At 36.1% G+C, this 25,269-nt stretch overlaps 1 protein-coding gene across 4 annotated transcripts in view; it reads left to right on the forward strand.

Moving 5' to 3' along the window:
• Positions 1 to 23,365, forward strand: part of OLA1 (Obg like ATPase 1) — a 118,276-nt gene extending 94,911 nt beyond the window's left edge. For all 4 annotated transcript variants that reach the window (XM_032693286.1, XM_032693283.1, XM_032693284.1 and 1 more), the window contains 4 exons: positions 15,817 to 15,957; positions 16,652 to 16,748; positions 18,788 to 18,910; positions 22,843 to 23,365. In XM_032693286.1, the coding sequence (XP_032549177.1) occupies positions 15,817 to 15,957; positions 16,652 to 16,748; positions 18,788 to 18,910; positions 22,843 to 22,944 (463 nt within the window). In that variant the 3' untranslated portion in view covers positions 22,945 to 23,365. The remainder of the gene's footprint in view (positions 1 to 15,816; positions 15,958 to 16,651; positions 16,749 to 18,787; positions 18,911 to 22,842) is intronic.
• Positions 23,366 to 25,269: the final 1,904 nt, after the last annotated feature.

Consider the following 25,269-nt stretch of genomic DNA (forward strand, 5'->3'; position numbering starts at 1 on the left):
TCTATAGTACTGATTCTGGGTTGCTTCTGAATGAATGGGATGCATTTATAGAATGGTGCTTTTCTGAAAATTGCAACATACAAAGTTTTTTACAAATTCAGTAAGAGCTTTCTCCATAAAGGATTATTATGTAATATGTTATAACTGCTGTAGTGCTGGAGAAATATTTCTGGTTTAGGCATCTCATCACAGTGAAGTTCCATACTTTGCATTATTTTTGTTAAAACATTAAAAATGTGTCCTCTTTCTGATTGATTCATAATGTATAGTTGGGCTTTCTTTGTGGTAAATAGCAAAACTGAGGACATGCATGAGCAGAACTAAAATATTGTCATATAAAGACTTTTGTACTCTTGGCGTTTGCTGTTGCACGCTCCACAGGTTTGTATCAGAAGTACAGCATGCAGTAACTAGATGAATGCACAACAGAAACTATTGACTACATATTTTTCTGAGAGAAACTTTTCTTCCCAGAAAAGATACAATATTGGTTAGTGTTACCGTGTTTCAGTTTGCTCTGTTTAGATTTCCATTTTTTGTTCTTTGCCTGTGTGAAGAGATTTTGTCTGATAAGTGTACAACTGTATGCTCTGTGCTTTTCTAGATTCTACTGAAAGACTTGTATTGAATATTTCTTTATAACAGATATTACTGTATATATCTGATAAGATATATCTTTACTGTGTCTCTGCTACTGAAGTAACTATATAATGGATTGGTTTTTTGTTTGGTTGGTTTTGTTTATTAAATTGGTATTTTGTTCCTGAGCCTAGTTCATTTCAGCCTATTAGTATACATTGGATTTGTACAGAACACAAATTTTAAAATGTTAATATTTGTATGATTTATTTTCTAAAAAAAAGTATAAGAAAGTGCAGTGGTAGACGTTTATTTTAGTGCTAAATACTGTGAGATACACAGTGGCTAAGGAATTTTTCTTTGAAATAGCTGTTGCTAAATTTAAGAATTGACCAGGCCTAACAGGAATTAGGAAGTGCCTCTGATGTACCTCTGTATGTTAAAGCACAAAGGAAACGGAGCAGGAAGTGGGTCCCTGGCCAGGACCAGAACTGGTAACCCTGCAAATGAGATAAAAGGAAGGAGGAGTGTGGGAGTGACCCAAGCTGGGGTAGGAGGGAGGACTCAGTTTTGTTGATTGCATTTCGAAACATCTTGCTAAAGAGCTGTTGTACCAAGATGGAAAGCTTTGAAGACTGGAGGATAACACTGGGAAAAGAAAGCACAGTGAGCAACAGAAGGCGAAGAACTGTTGGATGGGAAAGTGGACATATTTTGGGAAGAAGGGATCAGAAGAGACTGTACTCACTAGATTTTATTCCTTACAAAGCATGGCATGAAATTCAGAGGTACTATGTGCTTTGTTTCTGTGTTCTTAGTAGTGTCTGTGATATCTTACAGTAGAATAGCCTCTAGTCTGTTGAGGGGCAAGTACTCACTGTAGCTCCATTAGCTCAAAGATAGGTTTGTGTAATGAGTATGTAATGAGTACATTCAGTTTAGAATTTAATGTGTTTATTGGTTGCTTTTTTAGAAATTGGAAATCATGTGCAGCTGTATTAAGTGTCTTAATGTTGTAATAGGAAACACTTTGAAGTTCAAAAATGTTCCAACAAAAGTTGCCAGTGCATTTCAAAATCAGTATCCTGCCCCAAAGGGTTGTCTGCTTATGGGTGTTCCTTTCCTTTACAGCCAACCTGGTCTTGCTGAATCCAAAGGACAAGCTTACTCTTGAGGGTGCAGTAGGGTCGGATAGGATAGGAGACTCATGATGATGGGATTCACTTTCTCTGGAGCAAAATTTGACTGTGATGTGGAACTTGAGAAGGATAAGAGATGGCTTTATATTAAAGGCATTTTACATGCCTGGAGAATTGCTGATGGAGGACTGGGTTTTATTTCTGTTTCTTTTAGATCTCTGTTTGTGATGCCAAGTAGGAAAATTTCATTTTAAATATTTACACATGTTAAAGTTAATATTCTTAATTTTCTTCATTTAACCAATTAGGATAAAGAAGTCCAGTGTTCTCATTAGTGGTATTTTAAAAATTGTACCTTGCCCAAATTTTGATATGACTTAGTGCCAACTATGACACAAGTAATGCAGCCACCTCTTCTGCCTCACCTGTGCTCTCCTCATGAGTGGTACTGGTAACTATATATGATATAATGGGCTACTTTTGACTTTAATTACATTTTATTTTGGAAGAACAGAACTCATGAAGTCTAGTTGTCCAAGAGTTTGAGTCTTGTTTCCTTACAACAGTGATCCCTAATTTATACTCCTTCTTTAAAAAGCAGTGCCATGAGGCACTGAACAGCAGGTAGCATCGTATTCTGTGGCTTGGGAGGACTTTTTGCATAGTGATCAGTCTGACAGCCCTATTGCTGCTGGTCAGCTGGCTAACACTAGCCCAGTCGAGTATGTGGTGGTTGAATTCTTTGTGCCTTCTCCCCAGTGGAGGTATTGGTTTTTACGTATGAAATTGAGACCTTTGTCCCCCTTTTGCATTTCTGCATAGCCTTTAAGTACTTCTGAATTCACAAAGTGTAGTGCTTCCATGTAACTATACGGTAATCCCTAAATTACTGTAATCCCTCCTCTGCATTCAGCACAGAACCAGTTATTGTTGGTAACTACACAGTATAATGACTTTCATAAATTAATTAAGGTGGTAGGGTTTTTTTGGTTGTGGGTTTGTTGTTTTTTTTTTTAACAGTAGCCGATTGTTTTGCACTTTGTATTGGGAGACTGCTCACAGAACCTTGCTGCTGCCTAGGGTTGAAAATGTTCAGCTGATTTCCAGTCTCTTTTTCCATGACTGGCTTATTTCATTGGTGGTTCGGGCAGCTTTGTCCTGTAGACTAAATAGTATCTTATCTAATTGGTGTTTACTTCCAGTACTTATTGAAAGCTGGAATTAATAAATTTTTTTCTCTCTGTCATATACATGAGGTTCCCATTCCTCTGATAATATTAGACCTGTTCTGAATTTAACTGATCACAACTGCATGTAGTATTCCACGTATTTCATGAATACCTTATGTGCAGATGTAAAGCATCCTGTTAAACAAAGGGAAGCATTTCCAGCAGGATCTGTAGATTACATTTACCTTTTTCCTGTTGCATTGTGATGGCTTAGAGTTGCTCTGAAGAACACTAACCCTTCATGATCCCCCTTCTGTCCCTTCCAATTGATGATGATAACTTTCCTTGAGGAAAATGTCTCCTGCTTCTGTACTGAACATAAACTTTGCATGCAACTAATGTTTGTATCAAGGTCATTAATGTATTTAAACAAGATCAGTCCTAAGTTTGATCCTTGTGAAGTTTGATTAGCAATAGCCTAAACCACCAATTTGTTCTCCAGCGCATTACTTGGTCCACGGTCTGTACAAATCCACTTTCCCCTCTTCTCCAGTTGAATGAGTAATTTCACACACAGCACACTATCAAATATTTTACAGATGTATTTTCTCCTGTATAGAAAATCATATGTCATATCAATGAGAGAATAAATTTATCAGGACATGGTTTATTTTTTCCTTTAAACCAAATTACTTGGGTTTACCCAAGGTTATTTTCTGTCATCATTTCTCCTTTCATGGTGTCATTGCTCAAGCAAACTAAGACTGAAATTGCATTGTATATGTTGGTTAAGTGACTCTTTGGTGGAGAAATGGATAGACTATCATGTCCCAGAATAACTGCCCACTTTGATATTTTAGTATTTTTCCTTTGGCTAGGTTTGCTTTTAACCATTTATTACTTACCAGGGCCTGTTGAGCAGGTCTTTTACAAACTTAGATTCTATGCTACTTCTAAAACAGAAGAAAACATTTGAGCATTAAAATAGGAACGGTGCTTTTCATTGGTTACTGAAACATTTCTCACAGTTTATGTCCTAGAAGAGTGTAGGTGGTTGCCTCAAGCAAATAAACAGTGTTTCTAATGATAAGAAAACATCTGGATGCAAGTTGAATAATTTCACAATGTCACTAATGCTTTGGATGTATGTATTATTTTAGTCTTCAACTGCATAATTGGGTGAAGTGTTTTCAACTGTTTTGGATAGAAAGGATGAATATACAGAAAGTAGAAATTATTTTATAGAGGCTGTTAGAAGTCTAGATTTTTTTTTTTTACTTGGGAAATGATTGATGTTTTAAATTTTTAATGACTGTGCATTTATGTCATAGTTTTTTTCCTTTTCAGTGTAACTGTAGATCACATTCCTTATAGTATATCCCATGCATATTTGAACTACTTTTAAAAAGTGAAATGATGTGATGTTTAGCTACAGAGAAATGTCAAAAACAATGCATTTATATGATATGAAAGATTTGCAAGCGCAAGCTAGCAATTGATAGCAATATTATAATTAGCTCTTTATACAGCCTGTTTTTTATTCATGAACATTTTCATTTATGTTGACAACTATCATGTATGCCACCACACATGGAGCCTTTTCTTTACTCAAGAGACTGAACATGAATTAGTATGGTTTTGGGCTAATGTTCTGACTTTCTATTGAAAAATGGTTTCTGGGCCAAGTCATAAAAATAAAACTAGCTTGCTTTTTAGGTTTGGCTTTTTGATCCTATTGTTAATGCCAGTGTTTGTAAGGGTAAAGCCTACCATTGTGCTGTAACTTCAAGGTGGAACTTCTTTTTATTCAAATTATTTTTATATTGTTGAAATTGCTAGGGGCATTGAATGCTTCCTCATTCCATAACTGATATGAAAATGAAGATAGGTTAACTAATAGTTTTCTAATAAACCAAATTTTAGTTTTGTGCTTGAAAATAAAAATGTTTTAGGTACACCCACCCACAGAAGTATTTATTTCTGACACAAATTTACTTTGTCATTCCATTTTCAACCTTAAAAATCTGTGTCTAACAGATCCTTTAGTCTGTCAGATAAATGGGGCGTGACACTGATCCAGATACTTATTCCTGCTTCTGAAAAAAATTCAAGTTAGTGTTCCCCTAGGACAAGTATGTTTTAGTAGATTATTCAGACATTGTTAATTTTTTTTTTCATTTCACCATAGTTTAGACAGGTGAACAGACTGTGTCTGTGAACATTTTTGTGACAGCTTTTCAAATTAGTGAAGTGCATTTCATACAAGGCATCTCTGGACACTGAGAAATCCCAAACTCATTTAGCGTTTTACTTGGACATGGACATGTTCATATGACAGTATAGTTAGTATATGCTGTTGTATTTATTAGACAGTATTTTTGGGAAATATATTAGCAGGAGGTGAGGCTGAGGCACACCATATAATTTTATGTGTCTTAGGCACTTAAGGTGAGGGTTAGTTTCTAAAGTAGCCTATGGAAAGGGGAGAGGGAAGATGCTTTAAGAAGAAAGTGAGAAATGGAGCCCTGAAATAAAGCCTTGTATTCTTTGAGTTGCTGTCGTTTGAATATTAACCATTCAACTCAACTCTTTTCTTGTTATACTGAGAGCTTAGATGATGTTCTTTGTCTGGATAAATACCAGTTAATTTCTCATTTATTGAGTAGCATATTCCAGCCTAGTGGCAAGTTCGATCTTTTTGCACCAAAAATCCCACAACTTAGCCCAGTGTACACCAGCTTCTATGATTCTTTTTACTAGTCTCATTAAAATTGTTTCTTAAAACATAGAATTGTAAAATTGTAGTATTGTGTCATCACAAAATGTTAGTAGTTGGTAATGGCCCAAGGGGGCAGAAGGAATAAGCAGGGTTTATTACTTTAATTCAAATATTCTTATTGTGGTAAATTTGACTCTTGCAATTTTAATACTTACATAGTTTTTAGCAACTGATAGAGGAAGGAAGAGAACATTCATGTGAATTCTGTGGTCTAGAGAGGCTCTGCAATTAAGATCACACAGGCTAATTCTGGAGAAGTGAGGAAGACGTTTCCCTCTATTATTTGTGAGAAGGAGAGGATATTTCAGTAAGAGAACTAGAGGGGAATATTCTTATCCAGTTTATTTAGGTTTCATTAAATTGCTGTGTGCCATCAGCACAAGCCAAAACTAACAATGTTGTAGTCTGCATTTGTGTTACTCATTGCAGAATTTTTAATTAATACTAGTGAAATACATTCTCAATTGGTCTTTATAGTGTCTTATTTCAAGCATTGTTTGTATATATTTATTTCATTACATAGAAGTTTTATATAGATAGTTTTGTTTGTCTGGGAGTATGACTATGTATTTTGCTTGCATGCACACAGTGCATAAAAGAATTAAAGAATATAAATTTAAAATGGTGGTGTCCATCATGTATTTCATGTAAAGTTTATCTTGTTAAGGCATCACCTGTTTTGGTTTTTTAATCAAATATTCTATGTATAAATGGCTTACAATTTTTTGAGTTTATATATTTGAGACTTTACTATAACTGTTGGTATGAATTGTCCTACTTTGTACAGGACACTTAAGAATACAGTTTTCCATGTGACATAAAGAAGTCCTTTCAAGAGACAAAAGTTAAAAATATCAGACCACGGCATGAATATGGAATAGGAGTTCTTTCTACTAATTTGTAGTAGTACCTCAGTCATCATTTTGCATGTAAGTCTTGTGACTGAGATTTGCCTCTTCTTGCTATAATTTATGAATGATCATTTGTTAAATTAGATTGTTATAGTTTTCAAGAAAACCTTTCTAAACTATGCACTTTATAAATGACAGCAGAAGGAACAACAAGATGTGACTTTAAAAGGCATCTTTCCAGTCCAAGGTACAAATGCTACAAGTAGAGCCTGTTTGCCCATAACTAGGAAATGTAATGTGCACCATTTGTTGCAGTTTGTATTGTTATGCAGGTTCATCAGTAGTTCAGTCTTGGCTGTGCTTGATCCTTGCTGACAACAACAGCTATAGCTGCCTCTTTAGTTAAGACAGAATCTATGTTTGCAATTGGCAGACCAAGGAGAACTAGGGACTCTAAGCCTGCCAGCAACGTGGTACAGTGGCAGTGTAGTACCATTTTACTTACTGTTTAAATCATAATTAATTTTGATCACTTTAGTGAGGACCGTAGTCTGGATAGAGATATTACTGCAGTCCTGAAAATTAGATCAGAAACTAATGTTTTAAAAGTGGATTTTAAGATCTATATTCTTTCTGAATGATGCTTCTTACAAATGTTTAATATAGGGTTACCTTGACTGCCCTTTTGTTAGGTGGAATTATATAAGCTGTATAATGCACTGAAAAAGCTTTTCTTACTGGGAGCTCTATTTATATATATCAGTAGAAAAAATTCATTCTGGATTATTTTACCTCTTTGTCTTTCTACCATCTTGATATTTTTTAATTCAAACTGTTTGTAGGTCATGAACTTTATTTTTCTGTTACGCTTGCTTTATTTCTCCTAGTTATAAAAATATTTTGTCCATTAAGTACTGCCTGTCCTTGATTTACAGGTAATATTATATTCTCTGGTATTATTTCTTTCACAATTCCCACATCTTGCAAACTGAAAAAGTTTCATGTCAGTTAAGCCAAATCTTTATGTGAAATACATTCAAAAACTAGTCAGTAGTATAAAGCTGTAAGTGACGGGTTGTGTCCTTACGTGTTTTTAGCATACCATTAAACAGACAGTGTCTCTAGGTAGCTTTCTACACCAGGTAAAATGAGAACTGTATATTAATAACATCTCATGTTAGACAGTTCGTTAACAGAATTATATCTTGAGGGCATGAAGTGCTTTGATATGAATTTTCAGAATATTGCCTTGATTTTTTTTCTTCCTGTCAACTAATACTTTCTGCCTGGAAGAATCCGTTTGTAAGTGATCTCATATGGGATAATTTTACTCAGGGGTCATGCCATTTACGAGCATTCTCCAATAACAAACAACAACATTTCTGATTGAATTTGGCTCCATGGCATCACTCTTTTTTTGGGGTGTAGACCAATTTAGGCACCCCGTCCTTAACAGGCTTCACCTGTTCCTACATCACCCTTCAGTTATGTTGGCACAGACAGTTGATAGGGTATGTGGGAAAGTGAACTAGTCCATCTTAAAAGACAAGGGCGGGAGAGGGGGGATATGAAAGAATTAAATTCTCCCTCCCAAACCTGCTTTTCTACTGGGTTATTTTTGTGGGTGAACAGTTTGAGTATGCAGGGAGTGCTGGTAGGGTCCCTGCTCCGTGTGCAGCTGGTAGCAGAAAATCAAGAGTAACATCTGGATGGATAAGGAATGGGATGAGAAACTCATGTCCACATTATGAAAATGTTTCTTTAGAATCTGGGATACGACCTGAACTAAAATAGGTGCAATACTAGTCACCCCATCTAACAAATGATTTTGCAGAATTATAGGGGATTTAAGATAATGACCATAATAGAGATCAAGGCCCTGGAAGAACTTGCTTTGACGCACATGAGGCAGAGAGCCTGGGATTACTTACATTTCAAAGGAGAATGTTAAGGAAAGTTATAAACCCATCTATAATAAATGTCAAATGACAGTGTTGATCAGGAACTTCTATGATTTTTTTTTTTGATACAGTATAAATTGAAATTACAATGAAGTTAAAAAATGTGGAATCCGGATCTAGTAGAATGAAATACTTTATATATATCCATTTTGTCATAAGGTTCCTGAGATCATGGGGTGTGTTACAAGTCCCCAGAAATGTTGTAGTAAAAATTTTAAAAGACTATTCCACGGCATGTTTCAAGGCTCGAGTCAATCTGTGTTGGGAGATATGACATCTAACATGTGAGACGGGTTCTCCACATTGGTCTCTCGTAAAGTCCGTCTGAATGCAGTGACTACTGGGGGGGAAATATAGACATTGAACTGTAGACAGCTATCAAGGAACTTAAAGTGTTCAGGATAAACGCAGTGCTGAGTCCCTGAAGCTCTTTTCCTGAGGGGCTGAGAGGACACTCCTGACCAGGGAGCAGCCCAGTAGTACGGCGAGTGTGTGGAGGCAGTGTGTTTGTTCTGAACTGTTACTAGAAAGTGGGGGCTGGGAAAGGGCTTTTGAAATCAAAGGATTACTGTGTTCCATTTGGCCAGCTGGGAACAGGGAATAAAAAAATTCCTAAGTGTCACTGATGATTTGAAACGTGGTTGCCAAGGTCTGTAACAGGTACTCCCAAACCTCCTGTAGATTTGTGATTTTCATAAAAAGGAAACTATCATGGTGAGGAAGAAGGTACCTTTTTGTTCCTTAATGTTTTCCCGTTTAGTCATCCTTTCTCATTATGTAGTGCAAGAAGAAAGGGATACCCTAAGAGAGGCAGGTAGCAGTAAAGAGTTACAGCATGGTACTCTGATACAGCAGAGTGAGTCCCGTGTCACTTTTACCATTCCATTCTTTGTTATTTATAGAAATTTGGCATGAAAGCTTACTGAACCTGTGCATGTTTCTGATTTATGTATGAATACATACACATACTCACCTATACATATGTACAGCACTGAGAACAGTGGAACCTGATCTTTGTGGATTCTGTGCATGCTCACAGAATAGAAGGGAAGGACATCACCTAGGAGCTGTGTCATACAATACGGGTGCTTAGGTAGATTAGATTTTCCTCTCCCATCCCACCAAATCATCTAAACTTAGTGGTCCTCACAGTTTTCGGACCTGGCAAAAAAAATAATTGTTGCCCAATTCATCATCATATTAGATAATTTGTGGATAATGAATGAGGCTTCAAAAGACAAAAGAAAGCCACAGAGGGAAGAAGAAAGAAGATATTTTAAAGTCAATGTGTTTTCCTTTGGTTTCAAGAAAAATGTTGGAACAATTCAACGTTTTAATTCTCTTCAGGCAACCCAGTAGTCTTCATGAATTCATGTTGTCTGTTTATGACTTGTCTAAATTGTCATGTGACTAATATTTTGTTTGTGATAAATTTAATGGTCTTGCATGTAGTGAAAAAATATACTTTACTACATATTGGGATTTTTATTAAGCCTTTAAAGATTTCGATGCCTTAACAACATTCTCATAAACAAAATAGGAAATATTTGAACAAGATGGGAACTACTGGAAGTTGAGTGTGCAAGACTAGTTGGAAGATAATACATAGAGCATAGTTATGAGTGATACACTTTCCAAACAAATAATATCTCATTATGAGAGCTGCAGAACTGGCTGCTGGTTGAATACTGTTAGGTATTTCCATTAATGAGCTGGATTGTGAGCATTCTTGTTAAATTTGTAGATGACCCCCAAACTAGGAGATGTCCATGTATGTATAGAACAAAATGATAATTTAGGAGCATATCAAGAAATAGAAGAAATCATTAGGAAAAAAACAGCTACGGTGCAATTCCTGAGAAAGATTTTATGCAGGAATAATCAACTATGCAAACACAGTAGTAAGAATAGCTAGCCAAGCAGGGTCACACAGTAAGTTATAAACTGAGTTTGAGATAGTGTTGCAGTGCTGTCACAAAAAAGCAAATGCTAGACTGGGTTTAATAAAAAGGAGAATCGCCTGAAAAGTTGAGTTAATCCTCTAGTATTTTTAGTGCTTGTAAGACATTATTATTGAGAGCTCTGAGGAGTGCATTAGGTAATGTATGCTTCCAGAAACTTTTAGACCAATTGGAGAGATTCCAGAAAAAAGGTTCAAAGTTAGAAGTAGTATGTGGTTTACAAGGAAAGCTCAAAATAAAAAAGACCTCAAGTTTTAAGAAAAAATAGGGAGTGTGTATTCTCAGTTCATAGCCTACAGGCTCAGTTTAACTAATGCATTTAAATTGAAATAAAGGTGGCTTAGGCTACACATATGGAAAACTTTTGCAAGCACTAAACAGATTGAGTTTGGAAGGTTTTGAAAATCAGAATTGCTCAGAACTGCCAACAAGAAGAGCCTGTTGGAATTTCTAGGTCTTCTTGTTCTCACTCCTATCTGTGGATCTTTTTTTGAGTCTTTTGTATATTTGGATAATTTAGTTTGATCTTACCTACATTTGTTTCTTTCCTTCTTGTGCTGCCTGATGTTTTCTTTGTCCTTGCCATGCCCTTCTGTTTCTGCCATGTTCCACTCAGTTCAGAACAGAAAAACAATTGTTTCTCTTCCATGAGTTAGATGGGGGTTTTTTTGGTCTTGCTTGTACAAAAGCATACTGTCACAAATCACCTTTCTTCTCAGGGGTCAGTTTTTCAGATCATCTTGTCTTGCAGGTGTCCACCGAGCTTAAGCTTTCTCTGCAGCTTCTCTCTTCCATCACTACTTCAGATTTCTATCTGAACTCTGTCTCTGTTCCCAGCTGGATCTCTCATGTGAAATTCTCTCAAATATTGATTTGTAGTTAACGTACATGCTGCAACTTTTGTACCTTTTTATTTTGGTTGGCTGCAGGTTTTGGTTTCTTCTGCCTCAGCAAGCATCACCATTTTAAAGCAAAGACATCCCCTTCTGTACAACTCCCCTTTGTGGTGTTCTTTGCTTATTGGCCTTCTCAATGAGTGCCATCATTTTTAAACCTTTCTCCAAAGTCTTCTGACTTCTGATTTACTATCAGGAGTTAACTCTGGTAGTTGTCCTGATCCTTCTGCTCTTGAAGTCACTGGCACCTTTTGTTTAGTAGATATGCTGATATGGTTCTGATACTCCTTACCAAATAACAGTAACAGTGTTAGGTGGAAGGGAGCATCTGAATTCCTCTTTGCTGTTTTTCCTTGCCAGGATTTTCAGTGCTGCCTTCACTTGCAAGCTGATAAAATCTGTTTTTGCGCTTGCCTGGGTTTTGTTCTTGTGTCAGATTTTTACACAGTTGTACATATTTTCTTTTTGCTGTCACAGAATGAATGGATGTCTTGCTGTCTCTCGGGTCTGTATTTTCTTTTCGGAAAGGATATTTTGTCCATTTTGTGGCAAATAGAATCAGATTTCAATTCGGGAACCCTCAGTAGTTGCTGTTGGCACACTCCTCCTCTGCACAGGGGAGGGAAGAACCAAGCCATCTCAATAGGGAAAAGCTGTTGGATGTCAAAGAGTTCCCTTGCTGTTATTATTGAGTAGTACTAGCATAAGCTTTCTTCTTTCTGATTTATGTTGTATAATCAGAATTTAGTTGTAACTCTACTAATAATGACATTTTTAGAAACCTAATTGGGAAAGAGGGTATTTTAAATCACTTTTCATGTGTACACTGTTTTCACGGTTTTCAGTTTACTTTGTGAAGAAGGGTTTTCATCTCGAATAGTTACTTGTTTCTTAAAGTAGTTTCAGCTGTTAATCATGGCCATTGGTGCTTCCAGTTCTATTGTTGGGTGGTTTTCTTTGTTTTTTTCTTTTTTACTTTTCATTTTTTAGTGTGTGGTGTTTTTGTATAAAGTGTCAAAAGTCTTTTCTCTAAGCCTAAAATCCAATACCCTTCATCGTTCATTTTCAAGTATAGCATGAAATAATGGAGAGATACTCCAGGATTTGCTTATCTTAACAAAAGCCCAAATAAGTGTACTAATGCTGTCCTTTTACAGACATACATCATTTCCTTGGAAAAATTATGTGCTCAAGTAAAACAGACTTTGACATTAATTGTTACCATTTGTTAAGATCATTTTGTTCTGTTTAGCACACTTAGTTATCCCTAATAGGAAAGCAAATTTGCACTATTATTTTATTGATTATTAGTCAAGCCTTTTGCTTTGGGGAAAATGTAATTTTGAAATATATCAATATTTATACTTGAGTGTTTACATTTTTTTGTTTTATTTATTTTTATCACCTTTAAGGGAATTCCCTGGTACTTTTTGGTAATTCCTGTGACATTGAAAGTCACAAAAGTGAAAGACTCTGGCAGAGAATCTGTCTGTACGGAGTGGGATGCAGTACCTTATTCTTTTAGTGAGGCTGTAGCAGGTCTGATGTCAGTCACTTCAGAGACCTTTAGACCTCAGTGCTCATTTATTGCTAAAATGTACCAGCTCTGCTCCTGCATTATGAAGATCATCTGTCAACACTTTGAGATATTCTCCTTTGTTATTAAGCTTGTGATGCTCTACACTGTCAGGTTTTTTGCCAATTATAGTTAAGGTACAATGGTGTATTCACTGGATCAAAGTCTCACACTGGCGGTAGAGGAATGATTTGTAAGTCTTTATTCATCTGAATCGTACAATAGAATACCTGAGGAATGCAAATAATCCCTCTAAGGACTCAATAGAAAAGCTGTTAAAATGACAGTCTGAAACTATTATTATTCTGAATTGGTGTTTTAGCCAAAGTAATTATTTCTTATCTTGTTGTTCCACAATAGTTCTTAGTTTATTAGTTATGATGACCATATTTACCAAACAGAATTTGAATCCAATTTTTGACATTATTTTCATGCTCATTTCACTTTTTCAAGTTTGCATGTTTCATTCTGTCTTTCACTTAGCACATTATTGAATTAGTCTAGAGACGAATGTTAGATACTTCCTTAAAGAAATCTCTAAAGGATGTATGCACAAATGTTGAAATACGCTTATGAATATTAGATTCATTTTGAGATATATTTTCTGTATAAAGTTGGCATTTATAAGCTCAGAACTTTGATACCCAGTTTGTTAGCCAAAATAAATTAGTTAACTACAAATGTTGGTTTTAGAAGTGCTGTTAAATGTTACATTCAGAAACACACCTTAAGTGTGATTTTCAATTCAGATGTTTCTGAAAGCAGTAGTGTTTAAATATCAGTCCTGGATACCAGACTATATTTTCATTGGGTAACTGGAGGAAAAAAAGATTAGTATAATGAGGATTGAAAAACACTGATGGTTATTTACATAAGTAAATGATAGAAGACCAGCCTTATATAACAAACGTGTGAAAACTGTTGAGTGAACTTCTATATTCTTTGTCCCATCTAAAACCCTACTCAGTGGGCCATGCACTTAATCTCATAATAGCTCTGATCCCCTGCTATTTTCTTTGACAAATGTGTGTTGATGAACTTGTGGTTCAGTTCATTTTTTTCTGAAGTGACATTTGCATTGATTATTTAAAGGTTTGCAGGCCACAGTTTCAAAGCACTTTAGTATAATAGCAGTTAAAACCTTAGTCTAAATCTTGCAGATTAGCAGGACTAAGAAAAAGAACTCAGCAAGCATAAAGCCCTGTGCTGTATAGTGGGTGCTTCAGGTCTGAAACATCTCTGGCACCCAAAGCACCGTTTTTTAATTTGGTTATTTGTACAGGAAGTATTCCCATGCCTCTTGTGTTTGCTTACTGAGCAGAGTTGTCATTCTTACTATTCACACCTGTTCAGAAATAGTGCCCTGGTAATAACAGGGAACTCTTTAGAGGTAGTTTATAAGTGTCTCCCATCAATTTAAAATAAATAGTACTTGAAGTCATGAATGTGTTGCCTGCATTTAGAGGATTTTTAAATACCAGCTATTGCTGTGAAGTTTTCACTGAATCATACAATATTCTGAGTTGGAAAGGACCCACAAGGATTACTGAGTCCAACTCCTGGCCCTGCACAGGACATCCCAAGGATCACACCATGTGCTTGAGAGTATCATCCAGATGTTTCTTGAACTCTGTCAGGCTTGGTGCTGTGACCACTTTCCTCGGGAACCTGTTCCAGTGCCCAACCACCCTCTGGGTGAAGAAACTTTTTACAATATCCAACCTAATCCTCCCCTCACTCAGCTTCAGATCCTGTCACTGGTCACCACAGAGAAGAGATCAATGCCTGCCGCTCTTCATCCCCTCAGGAGGAAGCTGTAACTGCAATGAGCTCTCCCCTCAGTCTCCTCTTCTCCACGCTGAACAGACCAAGTGCCCTCAGCCGCTCCTCACACGGCTTCCCCTCAAGGCCCTTCATCACCTTCGTTGTCCTCCTTTGGATGCTCTCTAATAGCTTAATATCTTTCCTATACTGTGATGCCCAGAACTGCCACAATATTCAAGGTGAGGCTGCCCCAGTGCAGAGCAGAGCGGGACAATCCCTCCCTCGACCGGCTGGCGATGCTGGGCATGATGCCCCTCAGGACGTGGTTGGCCCTTCTGGCTGCCTGGAGGCTGCCAGTTTTGCTTAACTCTAATAGGATATTGAACACTGAAAAACTACCAACTGTAGCTCTAAATTTGTTGTTTCATTCAACTTAAAAAAAGGATGAACACCAAACGACTATGGATGTTGCCAGTTATTGAAGATGAAGAGAAAAAGGAAATTTTATTGTTTATTTAAAAATAATCATAGTGTAATATCCAGAAGCTTTGTCCTGGGTCAACAGTAGAAAGAAGGGAAAAACTAGTAGAAACACAGCCATGTATTCGTCAGCTGTGGCATATTCCAAGATCAATAGCCAGAAAAAGCAGGGTGTGACTTGCTATATAGGAGTTTATGGTGTTCTTTTCTATCTGTTAATATCAGCTGCCCCAGCTACTGAGATGCCTTTTTATTTTATTAAAAAGGAAAAAAAACTCAGGAAAAACTGAAGGCCTTCAGTTTTTACCATATTTGATAAATATCACTCTTGGAAGTACATTTTTCTCTCAGAAAGTTTTATTCATACATTTCAGATTGCAAGTATTTAACCTCTACCAAACACCTAGTTATTGTCCCAAATTATGCCTATTTCTGATAGATTAAATGCCAAACAGAAACCAAGAAACAGTGAAATGTTAATGGAGTACACCTGAAGCAATTGCTGCCTGTTAATGCCTTGACCTTGGAAAGCAATACACAAAAAGATGGCATCATAAATCCGTGCAATTCTTATGAATATGTATGTGCTACTTGATAATAATGAATGTGGTACAGCCATGCATGCACTACAAGATAATGTTGTGCCCTTTGTTGTCTACAGGTTGATAAAAATTAAAGAGTGGGTGGACAAGCACGACCCGGGTGCTTTGGTCATTCCTTTTAGTGGGGCCTTGGAACTCAAGTTGCAAGATATGAGTGCTGAGGAGAAACAGAAGTATCTGGAAGAGAACATGACACAAAGGTTAATTAGCATTCATTTTCCCTACACTTTATTATCAACTATTTCCTTGCAGTAATTTAATTGCTTGCGCTGATAGAATAATAAATGACAGAGTAATTACCATTATAAAGAGAGAATCTTCTCCTTTCTTTACCATGAGACAGAGTGAAAAGATTTATTTTAAATTAAGTTTTTAACTGTCATCTGTCATCTCTGTACAGTGTTTTAATTATAACATAGGTATTAGTTATGTATATTTTTGAGGAGGAATGATCACCAAAACTGTTTCGTCATCCATGGGGAATGAGGATGGTGGAGAAAATTTTGCCATAATTTTTTGAAGAACTGTAATAAATTGTTTCAATATTGAATTTCAGTCAAACAGATATGCTTTCATGACCTGGAGTCCTGAAAATTGCATGAGACCAAAAGTGCTGCCTGATAGAGTGATTTAAATTTATCCCATGTTTCTGTAGTCTGCCAAATAAACAAATCAAAATACTATATTTATGATTCTGCAGTAAAAAAGTGGTTCTTCTGAAGAGAGTTCAAAGTAAAAGGCTACTGCAATTATTGCTGTGCTTAAAAAGTAGACCTGGTATCTTCAAAATATGTGATGTCTTTCCACGTAAATTGATTACTTGGCGCATTTAGCTGTTTTATGTGTATATGCTGAATGAATTGGATTCTTTCTTTTTTTTCTTTTTTTTTTCAGTGCTTTAGCAAAGATCATTAAGGCTGGATATGCAGCACTCCAACTAGAATACTTTTTCACTGCAGGCCCAGATGAAGTGCGTGCATGGACCATCAGGGTAAGATTCATACTTATTCATCAGCTATATCCAGTTCCACACTATTGAATTCAGATTGATATCACTGACTTTGAAGTTTGTCATGGTGGCGGTTAGCTAGTCATTACAGATGAGGTTTTTGTCCAGGATAACTTTAATTATTTGTGAGCTGCTGAACAGTGAAAGTGGAGCTGCATTGATTGAGGCAGGTAACAATTGATTCTGCCTATTACATAGTCTGAATTTCTTCATCCTGTAGAATCTGTCTACCCTCCTCCTGTGGTCAGAGATAAGACGTACCAGTATTGTGCTTGCTTAATCTGTGTGACTGGGTTTGTCTGCAGTGAAATTGATGTTGCTTTTCATTTTGTATTCACTAAGTTTGTTTGGGTTGCGGATGGTTCATTCCTCCTTTGCTTTGCTCGGATTACATTTTCAGCAATAAAAGCAATATAACGTCATTATATTCCTCATGGATACACAGTTGGGCTCAAAAACCTAAAATCAGTATACAGTAATTCAGGTCTTTTACTATTTAGACCTAGTTTATTTTGGTAGTTTTATATGTTTATCTGGGAACTTATTTAATGCTGAAAATAATATTATGTATTTTAAATATTGATGTAGGATGATTATAGCCATAGAGATCAACTAATTTATTCCCAGAGGACAGTAAGAGCTGAGCTGTAGTGGTTTGCCTTTGAATGTAAATATGTTATAATATAAAGATCAATATTGAAAAATATTTTGAAATGCATGTAGTTACAAACTCTTAAAAATTACAGTAATGTCAACTTTTGGAGATGCAGCTCTGTCTTTGAGCTTTTATTGTTTGCATCAGTGTATTTAGTGCTGTGCAATGAATTTCAGTGCTGTATTTAATTTCATTCAATGGAATTAATTTGTTTTCATTAATCAACATAATTTCCTGTAAATTTATATTTTTAATAGTACTGCTACAGATGTTTGTGTATGTGTTTTAGCACATTAAACTTATTTTCTTATAAGTGTGTTTATTTTTTTTAGTTTTCTCCTCTCATCTTCTTTTACATGATAACTGCTAGCTAAAGTCCCTGAAATAGCTACCAAAATAATATAAAAGCAGAAGTTTTGTTTTTCTGAGTCCTCCTGTAGTTTTTAAAAGCACATTGTGAAACTCCACTGTTTTCAGTAGGAGAAATGCTTGCTCTTTATTAGAAAATTTGAAAGCTGGTTTATCTTAAGACTGATTGTAAGTATCTTTGATTTAATGTGCAAAGATATTTAGTCAGGTAAGCATCAGTGAGTAGCCATATTAACCCAATACATCTTTTATTGTAAAAACTGTGCTTTACAGTGTCAGACTCCTTAGCACTTTAACATGCTTTATTAAGCAGCCTTTAGGTCACCATTATTTCTCAAATTTCTCTCCATGGTTGTATGTGCACAGAATGTATGTCCTTGTAATTTGAAGCATGCAGTTATAATGCATTCTTCTCTACTGCATAAACTTAAATTATCTTATAGTTGCCTGTGATTTTTTATTTTTTAGTGATTCAGATGTTGACATTTTTGTAAGAATACTTAGTTTGTTCTATATCAAACTTAATAAAATTATTCTGAAATAAAAATAAGCTAATGTATAAGGCTTGAGATCCATAAATCATTTCTCAGTGCAAATTTGGTTCACCAGTGAATGTTATCATTTAGTTGAAATTATCTGGATGTAGGTAAAAGTCCTGAGTCATTCAGATTTTAAAGTTGTTTAAAAATCTTTCAGTGTGGAAAGCTAGAGATCGAAGTGAATCTCACAATAAAACACAATCAAAATCAATACTGCTGTTGATACCTATTAGGAAAAACAAAGCTGCTGCTCTTTAATATCGGTTGGTTTATCTGTGACGAAGGTGTCTGTCTGTGTGTCCCAGTATTAAGGATCACCCAGCTGTATGCCTGACATTTTAGCTGATACGAAACAAAGTTTCAGCAGATCTTGAAAGCATATAAAAAAGGAGAAACCTCTTTCCTGCAATCAATCTTCTTAAATGCAATTAATTTTCTTCTGGTCTCTCCTTTGACAGAAAGGGACGAAGGCTCCTCAGGCAGCAGGGAAGATTCACACAGATTTTGAAAAGGGATTCATTATGGCTGAAGTAATGAAATATGAAGATTTTAAAGAAGGAGGTTCAGAGGCTGCTGTCAAGGTGAGCTCCCCATCCTTTTCTACTCCCTTCTTCCATATGTGCCATTTTTCCATTTCAACTCTGTTTTTCACTGGGAAGAAGTTCTTAATGCTAAGCAAATCTTCACAGTCACCTCTAGCAAAAGACAAAAATCTGTTTTCATCTTTTACTTAAGAAAGAGTTCAAATGCACCAACTTACTGGACAGGAATGCAACTGTTTTAGTATCCAAGATACGACAGTGTGTGGACTGAATATTTTCTCTCTTTTTACATGTTACTGTTCAGAATTTAATAAGCTTTAAATTTAGCTTGTTTTTGGAAAATCAGATTTTTAAGATGAGAGAGCAGACTTTTTAGTCACTTCTAAAAGGAAAATCAAGAAATGCAGAAAATCTGTTTCTTCTAATAGTCTGTCATCTTGTTTTGAGTTTGGAATAAAGGTTTTTACAAATGTCAGATGCAAATGATTGAGAAAATATTATATTATAAAAATATACCCCTTTTTTCAGTATTAGTGGGTTCCACTTCTAGGCTCTGATAAGTATAATTAGGATCTTAAAATTTACCATTTCAGTGTTTAATTCAATTGATCTTTGATGTCTTACTCAAAAATGCCATACCTTACTTTGGTCGTTCAGAGTGACAGTAATAGTGAGTCCACAAAATATGATAGGTGAATTTTCCTGGCTACTGTCTGCTGAATAGACAGTGAAGATATTTAATGAAAAACTTTTTTTCTTGAGCTCACGGTTCTTTGTGGTTTCACTTGTATTGAGAAGAGTTTTATCTGCTTTCTCAACACTAGAGGGCAGAGACTGCTTGGGTGCCCAAACTTGTGCCCTTTTAGAGCTGACAAATTATATCTGATTTGAAGTTATTAAGTATGAAATTAACTTGTACATGGCAAATAAATGTTATAAGAGAAGCTGTTCTTCTCTGTGTTGGTAATGCATTATATCCACCTTCTTTAAGCAGAGAAACTTCCCTGTATTTCCTACACGTTTGATTTCTCGTTTGGCATTTTTGACGTTTTCTTAAGATTTGTATTTTAGAAAATTGCAATTACAAAGCACATTAGTCTGATTTACTCAGTCTCAGTATTTGAAGGTTCCTACACACTATAATGTGTTAAAGAATTTAAAAGGTTCGGCTTTATTGTTTGCTATTTGATAGCTTGAAAGGTATGCAAAACTATGATTTCGAATTCAGCCTATTCTCAGTGGTATCACTAAGGAAGATCATACTGAGCAGCGGGACTTTAATAGGTTTGTTTGAACCCCAGGAAGTGAGGGGAAAAAAATCCCATATAATTGGTTCGTTGCGACATGTGAACTGCTTTATGAAAAGGGAAGTAGAGTTGTAGCTGTAAAGTGAAACCACAGCTATAAATAAATCTAATATTCTGCAGTCAGAAACCACTTTACGTAACTGATTCAAATTTTGCCAGCAACAGTTTTTGATGCTCGAATATGAATGTTTTCCCTGAGAAGCCGCATCAGTTAACACCTATTAAATTAATCAGTATTTTACTTGTATATTTTTACTTGCTTTTCGCAGTGTGAGATTCTAAAAATCAAGCTCCCATGCTCAAATCATATTTAATTATTAAATTTTTACTGTTACAAAGTATCTGTACAACAAGCATATTTGCAGTTGTTACTTAGTTTTAAAATCAAGGTTAGAAAAAAACCTTGTTCTTAGAATAAAGTGTCATACTCCTCTGGTCTTTTCTAATTTGCATTTAATACAATGTTTCATGCCATACACAATACTAATTGCTTTTATATTGATGGTAAATTTCAAAATTAAATTTAGGAGCTTCGAGGAGTCAACTGAAATAATAGTGGTAATGGGAGTTGCTTGCTTTGTATGTTATCAAGTTGATCGATTTTTAAGTTTGATTTTGTGTGTGTTTAACACCAGTACAGCATAACTAATTTAATGCCAGTGCTGTGAACTATACACTGAATAGCTCTGTGTGGGCTTTGTAGTCTACAGGGATATCACATTATTAGCAATCATATCTGCTTAGGCAAAGCTGGCTTCTACAGATGGCTGCTTTCAAGTGCAAATGAACTGGTTAGACGTGTCTTGTTTAATACATACTCAAGATTCACAAATGGGTATTGATTTTTTCAACCAGTGTTTCTGATAGCAATGGAAATGGATTAAATGGTCTCTAGAGAATTTAAAGGAACACTGTCACTTTTAATTAACTGTAAACTGGTAACAAAAATACATAAACTTACATTAGTGTGTCAAAATGTATTTAATTAAAGAAGTCTATGCCACTATGACAGGATGCACTACTCTGCTAAAAAAATCTGTATTGTTAGTTTGTGGAGGTCAGTTTTTTCTACAAATATTTGTGAGTAATAAATGCATTCAACTGTAAAATGTCTCTGTACCTGTGCCTGCAGCTTACACTTGCTGATGATTTTTACAGCACTGTTTTATTAGTGTTTATACCATCAATTAGTCTAATTACTCTTGACTTTGAGCATTATTAGAATCTTCAAAGGAAAGAACTTGAAAGGAAACCTTTTACAGTCTAAACAGATTTCCAGGGGAAATATAAAAACATTTGCAAGGTACTACTTCTTGTTTATTGATAGTATTTCACTATATATTTATTGTTGAGGTTATCTAAGCTGCAGTTTTCCATATGCTGGCATCACTGGGGACAGTGTTTAAAAAAGGAATGGCGGCAAAAAGGTTGTCGAGCCTCTACATTTCTAGACAGCAATATGAGGAAATACATTTCCTTACAGAGCAGGTTTTGTGAAAGAAAGGTGTCTAAGTTAACTGTGTACCATTAATCTGATCTGTTCTACAGCAACTAAGGTCATTAGTTAACAGCTTTCCTGTAATGGGATCTTAGGATGCCACCACTGTGATAGTGTCATTGAGAATAATGGCACAGTGAGGTCTTGCATGGAAGCACTTTCTCCTGCAAGAGAAAACTTCAAAACAGGAATGGTTATTGAACTAAAGCAGAAGCTCTCAACTTTTCCATATTGTAGACACTTTTTAAGATAAATGCTTCAACAGACCACCTCCCGCCCAACCTGTCAGTCCTAATGCCACAGCCTCTGTAATACTAGGTTTAATTACAACGAGATAACGGTAGAAAAATATAAGAATAAATTCTAATGCAGAGAGTACTGATATTTAATACATTCCTTGCCTATTTTCTGCTCTCCTCAAGTACAGCGTTTTCATAATGAATTTCCTTTTCATGTCTTTGGTCCTTATGCCTTCTCCTGTATCCTGGTTTCACAGCCTATCTGCTCTTCTATCTGTCCTTCTGAAGCAAATTTCTTCTAAAGGAGACTTCTGACAAAAAAACTGAGCCTGCATTTTGTGCTCCTCAGCCCTTCATTATCTAGGCACAAGCAGACAAGAGAGCCGCACTCGAAGCACGAGGCATGTGCAGTTGAGACTTTTGCACCGTGTTCCCATCGTTAGTTTTGACAGTGCTCTCTCGTCCAGCCGCTCAAAAGTAGTTCAGGTATCAGTTCAGGTATCACAGGTAAAAGCTGTGTAGACTGTTGCTGATCACCCTTTCCAGCAACACTGTTTTATATTCCTGCCACCACTGTTTGCCGTCTGCAGGTTTTTCAGATGAAGAAAAAGAAAGCCAGGGAAAAAAAATTGAGCTGTTTTAGCGTCCTTGATCTTAAGATTTGCCAGGCTTTACAGGGTTTACCACTATATAATGCAGATGCATTTTAAGCGCTACAGATCCAGTGGAGGTTAAATTACTTTTGTATATATTTTATATGTACGTAAAACCAAGTGATGTCAAACTGAGGAGTATTGTTACTGTCAATCTCTGAAGCTGAAGTAGTACCATTTCTTTACCAAAATGTATTTAAATAATTGCCATTTGAAAAGATTGTAAAATGTCTAATGAAATAACCCATTTTCCTTTTGTCTGTTCCATTTACAGGCTGCTGGAAAATACAGACAACAAGGCAGAAATTACATTGTGGAGGATGGAGATATTATCTTCTTTAAATTTAATACACCTCAACAACCTAAGAAGAAATGAATATCAGATGTTGTTCATTCAGAAATAAACTGTGTTGCTTCAAAAAGCATATGAATTTTTATTTGGGATGGAATATCTGGAAACAAAAAGCATACAGTTTCTACCTAGGGAACCTCCCCTTCCCCCCAGTGAAATTATTCTTGTTTGTTTTGAATTAAAATATGGCACCTCCAGCAAACATGCAAGTTCACTAAATGTGAACAGCTTTGCATTTCAAACGATTAAGACCCTACTCCAAATTGTAGGAGCTTTTCGGGAACCATATTACTCTCATGATACTTCATTAATCTCCATCATGTATGCCAAGCCTGACACGTTTGACAGTGAGGACAATGTGGCTTGCTCCTTTTTGAATCTACAGATAATGCATGTTTTACAGTACTCCAGATGTCTACACTCAATAAAACATTTGACAAAACCAGCCTTGGTGTGTTTGGGGATGTCTGTATTGACTGACTGTGGTGTGCTGAATGCGATACGGCACCTGGTGGATGCTGATTACAGAATTTTAAGACGTGTATGATACAGTAACTGGCAGTGTGGGGCAGCTGCAATTGTATCTTGAAAGTGAGTCTTTCATGGGAATCAGAAGATTAGGATGCCAGTGATTTGTCTCAAAAAAGTTAATGAATTTGTAGATGGACATTCACTGAAAGATGATAGTAAGGATAATAAGAATGGAGGCATCATAAATGATATTTACTGGAGAGAGGAAATACATGTGGAAAAATCATGTTATCTGTGAGACTGAGGATTTTTTGTTCAAATAATTTTGAAAGAGTGTTTCACTCTTGCCTTGAAATTAATAAATCATTGAGGCTGGAGCAGTGGTGCCTGATGTTGCGTGTTGTCCTTCCAGGTCTGGTTTTCAGGTCAGCGGAGGGTGACACAGATAGTGCTGTGAAGGGAGAGGTCACGCTGTGCTGGATAGGTAAGTTGTTCTGCTGAAATGAGGTTGCAGCTGTGAGTACTTTTTTACCCCTTTACTTTTAACAATGAAGGATAGCTGGTCACTTTGGGTAACACGGAAAAATAAGGTGTTGGCAAAAATCAAACCAAGTTTGTACTTTTAACGTGAGCTGTAGAGCTGCCCTTTCTCACTGTATGTTCAGTGTATTTAAAGCAGCCTGGCTTTTTCTGAGTGCCCGTATGCCTGGGGTTTCAGCTACAGGTTCACTGCAGTCAGGGCTGGGAGAGATGCTGTTGCTACCTATAGCTTGTTGGTGTGTCAGGCCTCTTGTGTCATTGTGGTAAATTCACTTGCTATAAACTTTGAAAAAGCAATTGCCACTGGCTAACTCCCACTTTGTGTGTAAGACACTGGAAGCACTGGTCACATCCTGTTCCGAGGCTTCCCTTGAGATGCTGCCTTTGAGCTTCATTGCTCATTTCTGAGAGAGTAAGACATGGTTCAGCCAGAGCCACGAGCCTCATTGTTGAAAAGTTGGCATCATGCCTTTAATTGCACTGAAGAGAAAGAGGGAGGGCAGATGACTTCAATACGTAGTTGTTGATTTTGTTTTAAAGAGCATCTCCTTTTTTCATGGTGGCAGGAGGGGGGGAGAGTATTGTAAAGCAGAGAAATTAGAGCTTCAGATGTTCTGGAACCCTTGAAATTCTCTTTTGTGTTGTCTCCCTGGTGCGGCTAGTATTTGTTCCTGGCGTTATTTTGATGTTATTTTGATGTTACATAATTGAGAAAAGATTAGGACCATCAAATCTTGTGTTAAAAGTCAAATCCAAAAGAAAACAGAGCCTACCTGTTTCTCTTGGAAGTCAGCAAGGTGCTAGTAACAGAGAAGGGCTCATGCTGGGTTTTAGACACAATGAAAGGTGAGTGAGAAGTGGAGTATATGTGCTGCTGAAAGAGAAGTAACCTCTTTACTGCACTAATACCCACTGAAACGTGTTCTCTTGTCCTGTCAGAAATATGTTCTGGTTTCCTAAATATTCCCATGCTCCCAAATTGTTTCAATTTGAATGTGTGTACTTCATGATACATCCGTGCTGTAAAAATAAAAATAGTTAAAAATCAAACTAAGGTGTTGGTAGACAGGGTTTTTGATGTTACTACAGTATTCTGAAAATAGAAAATGAACTTAAAATATTTACCACACTTTAAAAATATATATTCTATAACATTTTATGTTTCAGTTTATTAATTTGCCTGAATAGTTCATCTCTTCAGCTGTTTTAACTAATGTTCTTTTACCTACTGAAGCTAATCAATTATTCCAGAATAAACCCAAGTTTTATTAAAAGAAAGAATACTCTGATAAGCTCTGTTACTTCTGTCACTGGTGACTTGTCACAGTGGTCATGTTA

The sequence above is a fragment of the Chiroxiphia lanceolata genome, chromosome 7 (assembly GCF_009829145.1).
Source record: "Chiroxiphia lanceolata isolate bChiLan1 chromosome 7, bChiLan1.pri, whole genome shotgun sequence".
NCBI classification, from domain to species: Eukaryota; Metazoa; Chordata; class Aves; order Passeriformes; family Pipridae; genus Chiroxiphia; species Chiroxiphia lanceolata.